The 15,547-nt window shown below is 56.5% G+C and overlaps 1 protein-coding gene across 3 annotated transcripts in view; it reads right to left on the bottom strand.

The window, feature by feature from the left end:
* The window catches only part of GTF2IRD1 (GTF2I repeat domain containing 1), a 101,232-nt gene that overhangs the window by 61,251 nt on the left and 24,434 nt on the right, over window positions 1-15,547 (bottom strand). For all 3 annotated transcript variants that reach the window (XM_063088536.1, XM_063088538.1, XM_063088537.1), the window contains exons 2-4: window positions 7,334-7,462; window positions 4,503-4,644; window positions 1,798-1,953 (exon numbers count right to left, since the gene is read on the bottom strand). In XM_063088536.1, the coding sequence (XP_062944606.1) occupies window positions 1,798-1,953; window positions 4,503-4,644; window positions 7,334-7,456 (421 nt within the window). In that variant the 5' untranslated portion in view covers window positions 7,457-7,462. The remainder of the gene's footprint in view (window positions 1-1,797; window positions 1,954-4,502; window positions 4,645-7,333; window positions 7,463-15,547) is intronic.

Raw genomic sequence — 15,547 nt, 5'->3', positions numbered from 1 at the left:
CCAGAACTGGGCAATGTGGAGTGACCCACCCCTCACTGGGTGTGGGGCTCCCCCAGTCTTGTAACTGAAGACTTCACAGTTACTGCAGAGTAACCACCCACAGGCTGGGCGGGGACAGTGGATGAGGCCTCACCGTCTGCATCGGAGGGCCGGGGGCTCCCCTATCCAGGAGATTCCCTGCTTCCCTCATGAGCCACTGCCCTCGCTCCTCAGAGCACCTGCGTGGAGGGAAGCCAGGGCTACAGCAGGGGCCTGGGGCAGGAGAGGAGGAGGATTAGGGGGTGAAAGAGAGAAAAGAGACACAAAAGAGGGGTGTGTATGAGACCCCCTGCAAGCACAAAGCTGCAGGCAGGAAGGGAGAGGAGGCAAGAGGGAGAGGAGGTGGAGAGGAACAAAGAGAGGGAAGCCCAAAAAAGAGGGGAGAGAAGAGAGACAGACTGGGAAGAGTTGGGAGCAGGGGGTGAGGGGTGGGACAGAGAAGGGGATATGGGCTGGGGACTGAGGGATGGCTGAGGGGCCTGGGCTTTGGGACATCTGTTTTCGCCTTCCGGAGCCAGAAAGAGGCCTATTGCCAATCAGCCACCTCCGATCCTGCCCAAAGTGGGCAAGGGGGGCCAGGGCAGGATGGGTAGAGGAATGGGGGGCTCTGGGCATGAGCCCTGCAGCTGACAAAAGTGTCCACTGCAGCACAGACAACCATGTATGGCAAGTTCTCCCATGCCAGGGAGGCCAGCATGCGCCCCCAGGGCCTCTGCGACCCTGGTCCCGCTGGGCCTCCTCCTCCTGACATCAAGTTTTCTCTCAGACTTTTGACCACAGAACTAAAGGCTACTGCAGGAAAAGGAATAAAGCAAGTCAGAAATAAATGAGATGGGACCCGGAGGGACCTGTCTAAGGTCACCTGGGGAGTGCGAACACCACACTGGGGCCCTGAGATTCTGCGACATGACACTTCCCAAGGAAGGCCAGGTCTCTTCTCCTCCTCCTACAGGAAGGACTTGGCTGACCAGTCAACCTTCACTCAGCCACTCAACAAACACCCCCTGAGCATCTGCTGTTGCTGGACCCTGAACTGCAGGCTGGGGACAGCCAGGAAGGGCAGACATAGCCCCTGATCGTGGAGAGCACCTGGGCCAGTGAGGGACAGGGCACTGTAAGTGCCAGAGGGGCCCTAACCTAGCAGGAGGGGGCTTCCCGGAGCTGAGCCTCAGAGCATGATGCAGGTGTCCACCAGACAGGGAAGGGCTGTCCCAGAAGACGCAGCAGTGATAAGGCAAGGAGGTGTGAAAGCAGCCAAGGTGTGCGGGGAACAGGAAGTGGCTCCAGAAGGCAGGTGGGTGCGGCCCCTGCAGCTGAGCAGGAGACACAGCTGGAGAGGGGGACAGGATGGGTGTGGTGGGCCCCTATGCTATACTGAGGGCAATGGGGAATCCCCAAAAACCACGGAGGAAAGAGCTTTGTGGTCAGCCCTGTGCTCTGGGAGGATACCCTTGGTCACAGGGCAAGTGGGGGTGGCAGGGAAGTGGTTTGGAAGTGGAGAGACCATAGGAAGCCCAGGGCCATTTCTAGGTGACAGATGGCAGTGACCTGAGTCAGGGCAGGGGCAGTGGGGAGGGGGCGGAATATCCACACCTGGGGCTGCAGAGATGAGGGGGGTTGGGCAGGCAATGCCCGCATGCCTTGGGGTCCAGATCTGCCCAGGGCCCATGGTGGGGTAGGAGGAGCCTCCTTCGTTGGGCAGGGACTGGGGGTTCCACCCACCCTGGGGGCCCCAAATGGAATGAGGAAGGATCTTACTATAAAGAACATCAAACACCTCCTCTACCATCTTCCGTAGAAGGTACACGTCCGAGCCATGTTCCAGGGAGGACCGTGGGATGCTCCGGCTGCCACCCTCACCCCGCTGCACCTTCTTGGGGTGCTCTGCCTCTGGATCCTTCCATGGGGGCCCTCCTGTGGGACACAGAGCATGCGGGGCCACAATGAACACCGGTCTCACCAACTGCTGGTGTCTCTGCCCTGTGCTGAGCCCTGCAGCCTGGCACCCAACTTGGTGTGTAAGTGAATGAATGAATGGAGAATTAATGAGTAAGCGAGCCCGGCCCAACAGCCCAGATGAGGGCCAGAGCTGGTTGTCATCTCAGAGTTCCCAGTGCCCAGCACAGGGCTTGGGTCCCATCCCCGGTCACCTCTAACATGCTGTGTGACCTCAGGCAAATCCCTACCCTCTCTGAGCCTCAGTCTGTGGGCATGCTCAAAGGAGATCAGCTGGCCTGGCTCAGAACTGGGATTCAACGAATGTCTGTTCCATCCACCCCTCTCTGTGATCCTACACTACCGCTCTCCATCTTAATCAATCTAGGCCCCAGCGTTCCGCTCTGCCCAAGGGAGTAGATACAGGGACCCCATCAGGAGGCCGTGGGCTACAAAGAGGCAGGTTCATGCCAGGCTGGACCAGCGTGGGGACCTGGGAGTGTTAGTGAGTCCTTGGGGAACGTGCTAGGAGTTGCATCGGAAAGGGGATGAGAGGAGGGCCCTGTGGCTCCCTCTAGCTTGGAGCTTGCTCTCCTCTGGGATCTGCAAAGCTTGAAATAAACCAGCTGAGTTCCCGGTGCTATAAATAGTGGCTCTGCCTGGTTCTGGGAAGCCAGATGCACCTGCCCTGGGCCACAGCCTGGCCCCAGCCTGGGGGCAGTTGGTGAAGAACAGGCGCCTGTCACTGCCCACCCTACCCCGGCCCAGCCCCCTACCCTGACCTTGGAGAAGGTACGGGCTGAGGGCTCAGTGGATGGGGGCTGGCTAGGGAAGCGGCTCAACCCTATAATGATATGCTCTTCCCTGAAACGGTTGATCCTGGGGCCTGGGCTGGGGTGTGATGTGAATACTAATAATAGTAACTGACAACAACAGCTGCTGTCTGTTGGGTGTGAGCCGAGAGCCAGGCATTGTTCGAAGCGCTTGCCACATATGTGTTCAGTTAACCCTCAGGCTCCCCCATCCCCCCCATGCCCTCCCCTTTTACAGATGAGCATGTTGAGGCCCAGCAGGTAGTAGGTGGCACAGCCAGGATGTGGACCTGGGCAGTCTGACGTACCATACGCTATACCTCATGCTATACCATAGTTTTAGAGTCCAAAGTCGTGGGCTCTAATACCTGCTTGGATATTGACCTTTGGTGCTGGGGACTAGACCCTGACCCTACAGGGTCCCTACTAGTGTCCAGGTCCGTGAAGCTGACCTCCACTGGAGGCACCAAGACTTGGATGGAGATTTAGGGCACAGGGTGCTGATGCAATGTGGGGTCAACTGTGGCACAGTGGTGGGGTGTGGAGTGTCTGGTGATGAGGCCTGGGGTGAGAGCAGGTGAACCTGGAGGCTGGCAGGTGTCTGCCTGGCAGAGGAGAGTAGCCAGGGCCTTCCAGGTGGGGAGCTGCAGAGGGCAGGACAGAGTGGTGGGGAAAGACATGCAGGACTGGGGACTGGCGGTTCAGTGCAGTGCAGTGGGGCTGAGCACAAGGGGCCCAGAGGATAAATGCAGAGGCTGGAGCTGGGCTCTGAGGAGTCCTGAAGGCCCAGGTCACGGTGAGGAATTGGGGGCTGCAGAAGGACCCTCTGCCTCAGGGCCCCTGGTTCACAGCTGGAGTGTGGTCTTTTCAGAGAGTGACCAGGACCCCCAGGTGGTGCTCCTGGAGATAACCTGTTTGGGACTTCTCCAATCTTGAAGGGGTGTAGCAGAAAGAGTGTGGGGTTCTGAACCAGAGACCTGGGCTGGAGCCTGACCCCATCACTTGCCAGCTGTGTCTTTGGGGAGGCAGCGTATGCCCACTGGGCCTCAGTTTCTTATCTGCAAACTGGTGGCGACCGTTTCATGAGCCTGCCAGGACCTAGCACACAGGCTGGCCTGAAGTGCTGTTTATCCCAACATCACCACGACTCACGTTTATGAGCACTTCCTACTAGCCTGTGCTCAGTGCTAGACCTGTACTCAGTCACTGTGTCCACATGAGCCTCCATGGGACAACTCCAAGACGATGATGACTCTTAACAGCCCCTGTACCTAACCCCTAGGGTCGATGTCAGGATAAGTGAGCTAATGCTGGAAAGGATGTCAAACACAGCAGGCATTCCACAATCTCAGGTTAGCAGGTGCATTTGGTCCCTGTACTCAGGGATGCACAGTTGAGAGGAAGACCTGTGCAACACTGGGCCTCAATGTCCCCATCTATAAATGAGCAGATGTAGGTGGCTCTGGCCCGGCCCAGGGTTCATCCAGCCAGTCTCTATCAACCAAGGGTCAATAGAGTTCTCCATCTGAACCATTCCAGCAAAACCCGTGGCCGCCCCGGTAATGCCAGGTTGGGAAGCTCAAACGGCCCACTCCTGTCCAGCTCATCCCCCGCACTGGCCACACTGGCTGGGCAAGGCTGGGGACCCAGAGACGGGCCAGAGCCCCTGGCTCAGGGGACGGTGGCCCCAGCCCTCTGCAGCGGTGGGGTACTCACGGCAGAACTTGAGGAAGTCTGACTGCAGCTCCTTCCGTGCATTCAGGAACATTCTCCCCTTCTCGGTGCCCACCACGAAGGCACTCTCATCGTGCAAGGCGACGCAGGCCACTTCGGCGTTCAGCTTGGACAGTGCTGAGCACTATGCGGGGAGCGGGGTGTGTGAGCAGAAGGGCCCCTTTGCTCCAGAACACCTCCCGTGCCATTTCTGGGGTGGAGTATGAGCTTGTAGCTGCCTGAGACCCCACCGGCAGCTCCAGGGAGAGACGGCCCCGCCTCTGCTCCTGGTCTTGGAATATGCAGTGGTGATGAATGTGAGACCCTCCAGAGACTGGCCATGGGGGGTAAAGGAGGACAAATGCCCTCTGCTCCTCCATCCAAAGTCCTCCTTGCTCTGGGGTGGCTTCCTGCCTTAGCCCCAGCCCCTGGAACAATCCTGTCCTGGGCTCTCCCTAAGTCCTGGATGAGGAGGAGGTGGGATGAGCCCCTGAACAACCAGGGCTCAGACAGATTAGGGCTCAATCCCAGCTTGGCCACCTCCTGCTGTAGGACTTGAGCAAGTCACACCACTCTCTGGGCTCCAGTTTCCACATCTATAGAACTGGGGATGAGCAGCCCAGCTCCCAGGGTTTAATGGACTTGGCGGTGGGGATTTAATGAGAACTCGCTGGAAGGAAAGAAATCTCTAAACTGGGACATCCTGTGTAGGTATACGAGCAAACCGGTTATTTTTTAGCCCTAGAGTTGAGGTCGGCAGCCCCACTGCACAGATGCCCTAACAGAAAAAAAGACCACCAGCATCTCAGGTTGCTGATCTGCCTCAACAGGAAAACCCTGACTGTAAAGCTGGTGTCGTGCAGGTGGCACTGATAAAAGCTGGTTTCTATCTGAGTCAGGTAGCACTAGCTGATAGTTGTAAAGTCTGGCTTCTAATCACAGTTCTGTGCTGTGTGACCTAGGACAGGTTCCTCAACCTCTCTGGGCCATAATCTTGCCTCTTGTGCCAGCCCCAGCCCTGGGTCATTCTGGTGACAAAGCTGGGGTCACTCCTGGTGGCATGCAGCCAGTAAGTAGGCCTGTCCTCCAGGGTCTCAGGTGGTGAGAATGAACCATGGTGGTGTTCATTTACTGCTCTAAGATAGAAACAAAACCTTCTGTTCCCTTTCCCTGGGGCACCACTGGAGGACATTAACAAGAATGAAACAAATAGGTTCAGGTTTTTCCAATGAAGGCGTGGCCCTCAGAGCTGGGAGAACTCCTTCAGGGTGTGGTCATTCCTCAGCTGCAAGAGCGAAGGCCACAGCAGGGAATCGACTCATCTAAAAGCTCATGGAGAATAGGGCGGTGAGGAACCTTGGGAAGTGGGCCTGAGACTGGGGGCGGGGTGAGGGATGCACCTCACTTTAGCCCTGCACCTCCTACAGGCCCCCAAGGACACTGGTTCACAGCCCTGGAGGATGCTGGACTGCAGTCACTGTCAAGCAAATGCCAGTGTTGCCCACACAGAAACTTTTAAAAGGCCCAGGGACCAGGGAGCCTGTCTTGTTCATGACACCAAGAAAGCTACAGGGTCATCAGCTCCTCTAAGGAGGCTCTGAAACACGCTCTAGACTAGCACTGCCTGACGGAACTTTCTGTGACATCTAATGCCGTGGCCACTAGCCACCTCTGGCTACGAGCACCAGAATGAGGCTAGAGCAACTGAACAACTGAATTGTGCATTTTGTTTCTTTTTCATTAAATAAAAGTTAAATGCAAATAGCCACATGTGGCTAGTGGACATAGCGTTGGCCATCACTGCCTGTGGCAGCCACTCCTCCACAACCAACTGACAGCACTGCAGGACACAGGGCTGAGCTCCCGGGCCCTCTCCCTGCACAGGGGAGGGTCACCATGGAGAGAGAGCCGGCACCCAGCCAGCTTCCCCACCTCTGGCCCAAATCCCCACTACGCAGTCCTGAGCCACCTACAATAGGAACAACCTGAAGCAGGGCCTTTGCCCTTGGGGAACTGTACACTCTGCACCTGGAAGTCCACTTACGTATTTTTATTTTTATCTTTTGGCACTGGCTGGTACGAGGATCAAACCCTGGACCTTGGTGTTATCAGCACCACGCTCTCATCAACTAAGCTCACTGGCCGGTCCTGGAAGTCTACTTTAAAAACTGGTCATGCTATGTGACTTTAGGCAAAGTATTCCTGTCTCTGAGCTCCAACTTCATTATCCTAAAAGGCAGGAGTGCAGATAACAGCCGGACAGATTTTTTTTTAACATTTGCCTACTCCCCATCACAGAACTCTCTTCAAGGAAAAGGCCTGAGGAACAAGACATTATTATTTCATCTGGGATAAATGGCCACAGGCCTAGGTATGTAGGCAACGGTGCCAGAGGAGTGATTTATGCAGCCCTGTTTCTCTCTCCCAGCCCCGAGATGCAGCTATAACTTGTGCTGTAACATTGGAGATTAAAGCTTTCTAATGAATTGCTGTCACACATTATCCTCTAGATAACCTGCTAGGAGAGAGATCTGTGGTTCATCCCATGGATGGGATGTGAAAGGCAAGAGGTGACCATATGAGGACGAAGGATGACAGGATAAGGGGACAAGAGCCAGACCCAGCGTTTACTCCAGAGCTAGATTTTTATGTACCTGATTTCACTTAAGTCTGCTGCCCTTGACGTAGGCATCATGGCCCTTTTTGCAGATGGGGACGCTGAGGCTCAGGTCAGTGAAAGCTCCTGGCCTACGTGGCCAAGATAGGGCTTGAGCTCCAATGTCTCCCTGCAAAGACGGCTGTCCCACCCTCCTCCTGGGCGGGCAGGCACTCACCATGGAATCTAAGGCAGACACGAGGCTGGTGATGATCTCGTCTTTGCGGGCGAAGGCAGAGTTCCAGCGGTCAGGCCCGCAGCCGTTGGCGGAGATGTCACAGCGCTTCCCCAGCAAGGCCATGGTCGCCTGGAGGGAGGGAAAAGGCAGTGGGCACGAGGGACAGGGCATGGCACATATGGTGGCCAGCCACCCCCAACCACCTGGTCCCCGGACTTCCCAGGCAGGATGAATCAGGGTTGTCCTTCCCTCTGCCCAAGGGCCTTATATGCGCGATGGAATCAGAGCCTTCATGGGCCTGGACACACAGGGACTTGCACACAGGCCTGCACAGGTGTGGGCACACACAAATGGTAGGATAACTGAGGGGCATGCTCCATGGCACGTCCCCCCAAGCCGGGACCACTACCACGACCAGTCTGCAGGGCAGGCCCCAACTTCCAACTCTTCCATGCCTGCAGCTCTGGCCACAGCCCTCTCTTGCTCACACACCCTCTGTGGCTCCCTACTGCCCACATTTGCTCTTGTCTCCTCTGCCTGGTATTCTGGTTTCCTGGTCTGGACTCCTGGCCCCCACCCCAATCCCCCACACACACCCTATGTTCCTGATATTGTAAGCTTCACTGCCCCCCAAACATGCCAATGCTCTGCACGCTTCCCCAGCCTTCGCAGGGTCAGTATCCTGCTGCAAATACCCTTCCTGATCCTACCAATTCCCTGCTCAACTTTAACTGTGGCAACCTGCTGGGAAGGCGTCCCATTGCCCCACCTCCTGCACCCCCAACCCCCAGCCCAGCTGGGTCAGGCATCCTCACTGGACTCCACGTGCCTTGGAGCCCCTCCATCCCAGCTCTATATCCAGCCACATGCTCCCACAGGCAAGGCCACCGCCCTGAGGCCTCTGAGCCTCAGTCTATTTCCTGGCTGTGGGGTTCAGCCTCAGAGATACAGAAAGGTACTGCAGGGCAGAGGTCACTTCACCTCAGACTGGGGGTTCCCCAAGGCAGGACCTTGTCCCGTCATAATGGGGCTCCTGGAGGGCAGTGTTCCCCTCACTGGGGCCTCCTCAGACCAGGTCCTCCTGTCCTGGCTCCCCCGGCACAGCATAGGCTTGCTCCCCTTACACAACCCAGCCTGACCAACATGCCCACTGGATGCAAAGATCAGCCTCCCTCAGTTCAGGTCTGGAGGGCCCACCCTTAGCCAGCCCCAGTGCCAGCACCTGCCTCACCAAGCCAAGCAAAGGAGAGAGCAGAGACCAGAGGCAGGGACACTCCCTGCATGGCCCCTGGCTGGGTGTTGGTGGTCAGTTCAGGGGAGCAAGCAAGGAACAGGGCTGCAGGCATTGGAAGGAGCCCGTGAATCCTGCCTTCTGTCTGCTACCTGCAGGCAGGAGTCTCTGCATGCAGCTGGGGTGGGAGTGGAAAAGCACCAGGCAGGAGGACTGTGGGGCTGGGCACCTTAAAGGACACCAAGCCTGGGGTGTCTCGTGCCACCACGGCTGACCACACAGACTGTTAACTCTTCCAGAGCAGGAACTGGGTCTGCCCCCCAGGGCCCAGCTCAGTGCCCAATGTGCATGACAGACCAGGGTGTGTGGGTCCCATCCCAACCACAGACCACAGCCTCTCAGCAGGTCATGAAGCCAATGCCACTGAACAGAAGATGTCAGAGTGCCTCGCACAGAACACGGTAAGAAGGGTCGGACTCCAGCGACAGAAACATGCAAAGGAATTAGGGATCTGCTGGAGCTTGGCTCTGGCCTCATTCGGGCCTAAATTTGCTCTTTGGCTGTAGATAAATATTGATTTTAACAACTGGCCAGTCAGCATTTGGCCAAAATGTGTATTGGGTTCACTTTCAAATGATTATAAAATGTATTTCTTCTCCCAGGTTACAGTTTTATAAAAGTTTGAAATCCACAGTATTAAGGGATGCTGAGGGTATGAAAGTTTATGGATGGGACATGTAACGGACCAAGAGGCAGCCAATGGCCAAGGCCAGGGACGCCCCATCTGAGGGTCTGCTGTGTGACCAGGCTCCATAAAGGCCCCAGTTGAGAGGTCTGTCTGCCTGGAAGCTTGAAGGCTTCCCCTCCCGGCCAGTCCCTTGAGCCATTCCCAGAAAGGCCCTAGACTGCCAGCCTCCCGGCTGCTAAGGCCCAAATCGAATCAGAGCAGAGCAGGAGGCACCAGCCAGTGCTCCAGCCCTGGCCTCCCAGCAGCCCCAGACGGCAGCCAGCTCCTTCCGGCAAAGGTCCTAATCCATTTAGGAAGGAGCTGGAGACTCAGGGAGGGACGGAGAGAGGGAAGGGGGCTGGGCAGTGGGCCACCCCCTGACGCCTTGTGCCGGCCATCATCTGGGCTCTCAGGACCCTCTGTCCTGAGCTGGAGCTCAGGTGGGTGCACATGGGGAGCAGAGGGGTAGACTGTGCCCGGCGTGGGGGCGGGGGCAGGTTCCACATGAGGGTGTAAGAATGCCAGGTGGGAGCCAAGGGGAGACTTAGGCCCAGGTTGGCTAAGAGCGCAGCAGGTGAGTCACTTAAACCCTGAGTTTTCTCATTTGTAAAGCGGCTGGTTCTAAACAGAAAATGAAGGTGGAGGGAGAGCATGTAATAAAAGGGAAAAACTATACAGAACAGAGAACGTAAAGTATGATAGGCAGCTCACCATGAAGCAAGTGCCTAAGAATAAACAGGAGAAAAGTCCCCAGGAGGAGGGGACAGTGAGAACCAAGGCCCCAGCCTGAGTAATCGTGCCCCAAGGACAGAGAACAGGAGAGCTGGGTGAGGGGCCAGGAGAGGCTGGAGGTGGCACCAGGAGAGGACATGAGAAGCGATGTCAACTGCGGTGGCATCAGGACGAGTGATGGGTGCTGTCTCCTGGCCTGGGGCACCAGGGGCCAGGAAGCCCTCAGTACTGAGGACTTCCAGCTGCCCCTGGTTCCTGGGTGGGCAAGGCCTGCAGGGGCTGAGAGAGTTCCCTTCCTGCTCAAACTCTACCCTGTGGCTGCCAGGGCACCACACGCCTGCCTCGCCTCCCACCTCCTGGCCACGCCTCCTCCTGGCGCTGACCACTAACAGCTGGAGGGCCCGGGCACTCAGTCCTGGGTCCTCTCACCTTCCTGTCCAGGCGCCTCCCAGGCTGCAACCTCCTCCACTCCCCCTGGTTGTACATATCTACATGCTGGGGTCTGTATGCTCCAATTTCCATCTCTAACGTCCTCCACTTCTCCCCTTTGATGTCTAATAAACAACTGGAATGGAACACGGCCCCATGTTTCCCACTCGGATCTTTGCCTCTTCCAACACCTGCTCAGATGCTCAGGCTGAAAACCAAGGCATCATCAGGCCTGATTCCTTTCTCCTTCCCTCTATCAGAGAGTCCTGCTGGCCCAGCTCCAAAATGCACCCAAATCTCTCTATGTCTCGCCACCTGGACAGGCCCCATCCACCATCCTCACCGGCCTCTCTGCCCATTCCCTTGTCCCCACAGCCCCTCCTCCAAATGTCAGCCAGAGCGACCTTGTTAAACATAAATCTCATGCTGCTCTCCTGCTTAGAAGCTTCTGACGGTGTCCCACTGCACATACATGGAAAACCAACGCTTCACTCTGTGTGGGGCTATATGATCTGGGACCTACCTGCCCTCTGCCCTGGGCTCCAGCCATGCTGCCCTCTGTGTTTGAATTGCTCCCATGTGGGAGACTTTTCCAGGTCTAGGTCTTCCTCCCACTACCTCCTTCAGGGCCTAGGCCAATCCACAGCTCCCCAGACTGCCTGGCCAAACCAGCAGCCGCCCCCTGCCCCCACATTCGCTACACAGCTCCCTCTTTTATTTTCTCCACAGAACCAGCTGCCATCTGCAGTGACTAGTTCATGTGCCTCTCGCCTGATTTCTCGAACTGGAACGTGGGCTCCACGTGGCCACAGGCTGTGCCTGCAGGGTGTGCCGCATGCCCACTGCCCACAATACCGCTCAGGTTTTCATAGACACTCAACAAACATTTGGGAAGTTAACAAGAGTTCAAGTCGGCCAGTGCTGGTGGGAACTGGGATGTTCACACACTGTAAGCAGAGTGTCTGACAACTTTTGACGTGCCCAGCTCTCAAGAAAAAAGAAGCAACGTGGGAGATTACAACTCTGGACGTGTTTACATCATGAAGGAGGGACAGTCTGGGGTACGGAAAGTGATGGAAAATCAATATGCCAGTTTCCTAATGCTCTGGGTAGCCCCAGTGAGGGAGGCTGCTCAGTCAGACAGGTGTCCTGGACAGGTGCCCTTCAAAGTGCAGCCCCAGGACCTGCAGTGTTGGCATCAGCTGGGCACTTGTCAGAAATGTCCAGATGGAGCAGCATGTTATGAGTTACTGTCCTTGCTAAACCATCACTCTATTTTAGAGACATGGAAGAGATTTGCCCAAGGCCCCCTCCATTGTGCAGTGGGAATGAGGTCTGTCTGTCTCCAAGCCTCTCCTTCCTGTCAACAGGCAGCAGCAGGACTATGCTCCCTCAACTGGCCAGGACACAGGGAACAGAAAGACCAGCCGATCAAACGCAGAGCTGACATGCAGCCAGGGTTAACAACTCACTCCGGGTTGCCCGGGACTTTCCTGGGTTTAGTACAAAAACCCCTGAGTCTCAGACAACACAGGATGGTTGGTCGCCCCATGGCACAGGGACCTATAGGACCGGGAGCCCAAATGCCTCTCAGCAGCCAAGAATGCAGACAGACACAAACAAGGAAGATAAATGTCTATCCTTGGGTCCAAAAAAAATCAACCTCACTTAACAAGGTGAGAGATTGTCCTGGGGGCTACTGGGAAAAGGCGGAGGCCCAAAGACGAGGCAGGGCTGCTTTGTCCAGGGACACAAAGGTGCAGAGAGGAAGCACTGTCTTGATGTCTCTGAAGGTCAAGCAGGAGCCTGTTTTGTGAAGCCCCCAAAGGCAGAGCTGGAACAGGAGGGAAGTCAGTTGGGAGGATCCTGGGTTCCGTTCCTAGCTGTGGATGATCTGCCATGTGACACCTGCCCCACCGCTCAGCATCCTGACCCTGCTCTGCCTACCTGTGAAGCAAGGCCAGCAGGTAGCACAGCTGTTGCCAACACTGGCTGGTCTAATCCCCAGGGTCCTAGGCCCCACCTCTCAGAAACTCTGCAGGGACAGGTCCCTGGGCAGTAGGGCCCTGGACCCCGTTAAATTCCCAGGGGTTTCTGACACACAGCCAGGCACATAGCTGGGATGACTCCAGCTTCCGAGAAGCTCGGCTTTTCCTGCCACCACTGCCTACCCCCTCCCCAGCCAGGGATTCCTTGCCCAGACAGTGACAGCTTTGCTGGCTGCCTGCAGCTGGAGGCCAGCCTGGTTCCTGAGATTAGCTGCACTCCGGGCCAGCTGGGAGGTCAGAAAGGGTGTCCTTGTGCCTGTCCTCTCCGCTGCCCATGGCCTGGACATCTGAGGAAACAGGTGCCCCCTCTGGCAGGTACCAACCTCCCCCAGTGAAGCACAGCCAGGCAGGAGAAGAGAAACCAAGACCTAGAGGCAGGACGTTCTCGATCAAAGTGAGTGACAAAGTCAGGGTGAAGCTCAGGGCATCTCACACAACCCATTCTCTTTGCTCCTCTGGGGGCATGACTCCCAACTCAGAGGAATGAGACTAAGGATGGTGATAGGCCAGCGGGTGGCCAAACGGATTCCTGGGCTGGCCACACTCCTGGCTGGAGGCAAGCAGAGAGGAACTGAGGGAGGGCTTGAGTAGCCAGGAGTGGAAGCCCGGGGACTCGGAGCCACACAGAGGACACCCATGGGGGCCCTGAGCCGGGAAAGCAAACGCCGAGGCAGTGTGGCTCAGCCCATTGGAGGGGAGAGAGGGAAGGAGTCACAGGGCAGTCCCCTAAGTGCTGGGGACCAACAAGGACCCTGACATGTGCCTAATTCTCTCAAGCACTGTCATGCTACACAGGAGGAATTCTTGCCCCAAAGGCCCCAGAATCAGGATGTGGCAAAGCCAGGACATAAGCCCAGATCACACTCATTACTCCAGGTTCCTTTCACCCCTGATGCCGCCTTCCAGCCCCTTCCCTCGAGAATGCCACTGATCAGCGGGCTCGGCCCTGCTCTGCATGACCTCAGCAGCCCAGCGGCCTGCACTCTGCTTCCCTGACCGTGGGGCCCAGGGGTGGAGGCAGCCGAGGACACCCCCAGCAGGTCTGTTTCTTCTTCCCGGGCAGAGCCCCAGGCTGTGGCTGGACAGGTGCCTTTTCTGCTGGGAGCCCAGACCCCAGCCTTTCTTTCCCCCTCGAATGTCCCCAGAGCTTCAGAAAAGTATGAGTTTAAAGAAGCAGGAGTGTGAACAAGCATCTGTGTGTCAGAGTGTGAGAATGTGATGGGCTGTGTATGTGAGAGAGAGCGCGCGCACACCAGGGATGGGAGAAGGGGACAGACACACACAGAACAAGGACAGCCAGTGGCCAGATGACACCGAGTGGCCTGGCCCACCAGGCTGGGGAGAATCATTTGTTCCCACTAGCTTGGCACTGAACCAAAGAAATGAATGTCACCAGCTCTCTTACAACAGCACATCTGTCATTCCACCAAATTCTCATAAAACCACCACAAGGTGGTTCTTTTAACCCACTTTCCATCGGGGGCGAGGGCACAGGAGGTGAGGCACTCTGCTCAGGGTTGCTGGTACAGTGAGCCCAGGCCCTCCTCCCACGCGCCAGCCTATCCAGGTACTGCGGCCCATCAGTGGGGGGCTCCCAGGCCTTCCTCAGTCCTCTCTAGTGACACTTTCATTTGCTCCCTCCTTTCACACAAACTTGTGAACCCTGAGATTATCAGCTGCCCTGCTAGGCCACACTGGGATGGGACAGAGAGGACACCTCCACATGGCCATCAGCTGGGTCACAGTCCCAGGCACTGAGGAAGCAGAGGAGCCATGCTGTGACAGCTCAGCAAAAGCTGGGGGACTTGCACACGTTGGTAGGAGTGTAAGATGGTGCAGGCATTTGTGGAAAACGGTATGGTGGTTCCTAAAAAATTAAAAATAGAAGTACTATATGATCTAGCAATTCCACTTCTGAGTATATACCCCAAAGAATTGAAAGCAGGGTCTTGAAGAGATGCTGGCACATGCTCACAGCAGCACCACTCCCAACAGCCAAAACAAGGGAGCAACCCAGGTGTCCACTGATGGCCAAACAGATGAAACACGGTGCATCCATTCAATGAAGTGTTGTTCATCCTTAAAAAGGAAGGAAATCCTGACACGTGCCACACCAACGAATCTTGAGGACATTATGCTAAGTAAAATAAGCTAGTTACAGAAAGACAAATACTGCATGATTCCACATATAGGAGATTCTTAGAGGAGTCAAAATAATAGAGACAGAAAGTAGACTGGTGGTGGCCAGAGGCTGGGAAAGGGAGGATGGGTAGTGCTGTTTAAAGGGATGGAGTTTCCATTGTATAAGACGAAGAGATCTGGAGATGACGGTGGTGCTGGTTGCACAAGATAAATGTGTTTAATGCCACTGACCTGTAGGCAAATAGGTTGTGCTCACTGAGCGTCCACTCTGGAGTGTCAATCCTAAGAGGAGGGTGGGCACTCGGTGGCCTTTGCTGGAGTGGGCAAGAGGGGTGGAGAAAGAGGGAGGGGACGCCTGACAAGCACATCTCTGCCCCAGAGGCAAGTGTGAGCACGAGCCTCCCAACACACACCCCATACACCCTCACAAGCATGCACACGCAGCACACACACCCCCAGCACAAGTCCTCCCGGGACCCGTGCCAGCGCAGTCCCTCCAAGCGCAGTGAGGACACACACTGAGAAGGCAGCCAGTCCAGCCCCAGGCATGCTGGGACACAGCGATGATGAGCAGGACAGAAGCCCAGCCCACAAGGTGCTACCATCTCTCCAGGAGGCATTCCCCACAGCAAGCTGACCTTGTCCTCACTCAGCACCCTATAGCCCAGCCCGCAGGCCCCTGCACACGCCCTGCCCTCTTGCAGGGGCCTCAGCTCCTGCTGTGCCTTCTGTAAGAGGTACCTCCCTGCCCCCTGGCTGGAGCCCTCTAAGAGGGTGTTGGGCAGATCAACGCCTCCTGCCCTGACCCGAGACTGCTCTGCTGCCCCTTGGCTGGGCTCCCACAGCCCCTTCTTCCCTCCTCCCCCAGGACGTGGAGGTATCTGCGCCCCCGTGAGACCACCAGC

Source organism: Cynocephalus volans, chromosome 3 (genome assembly GCF_027409185.1).
Source record: "Cynocephalus volans isolate mCynVol1 chromosome 3, mCynVol1.pri, whole genome shotgun sequence".
Lineage (NCBI taxonomy): Eukaryota > Metazoa > Chordata > Mammalia > Dermoptera > Cynocephalidae > Cynocephalus > Cynocephalus volans.
The sequence above is the reverse complement of the archived record's forward strand: the minus strand, read 5'-3'. Positions and strand labels throughout refer to the sequence as shown.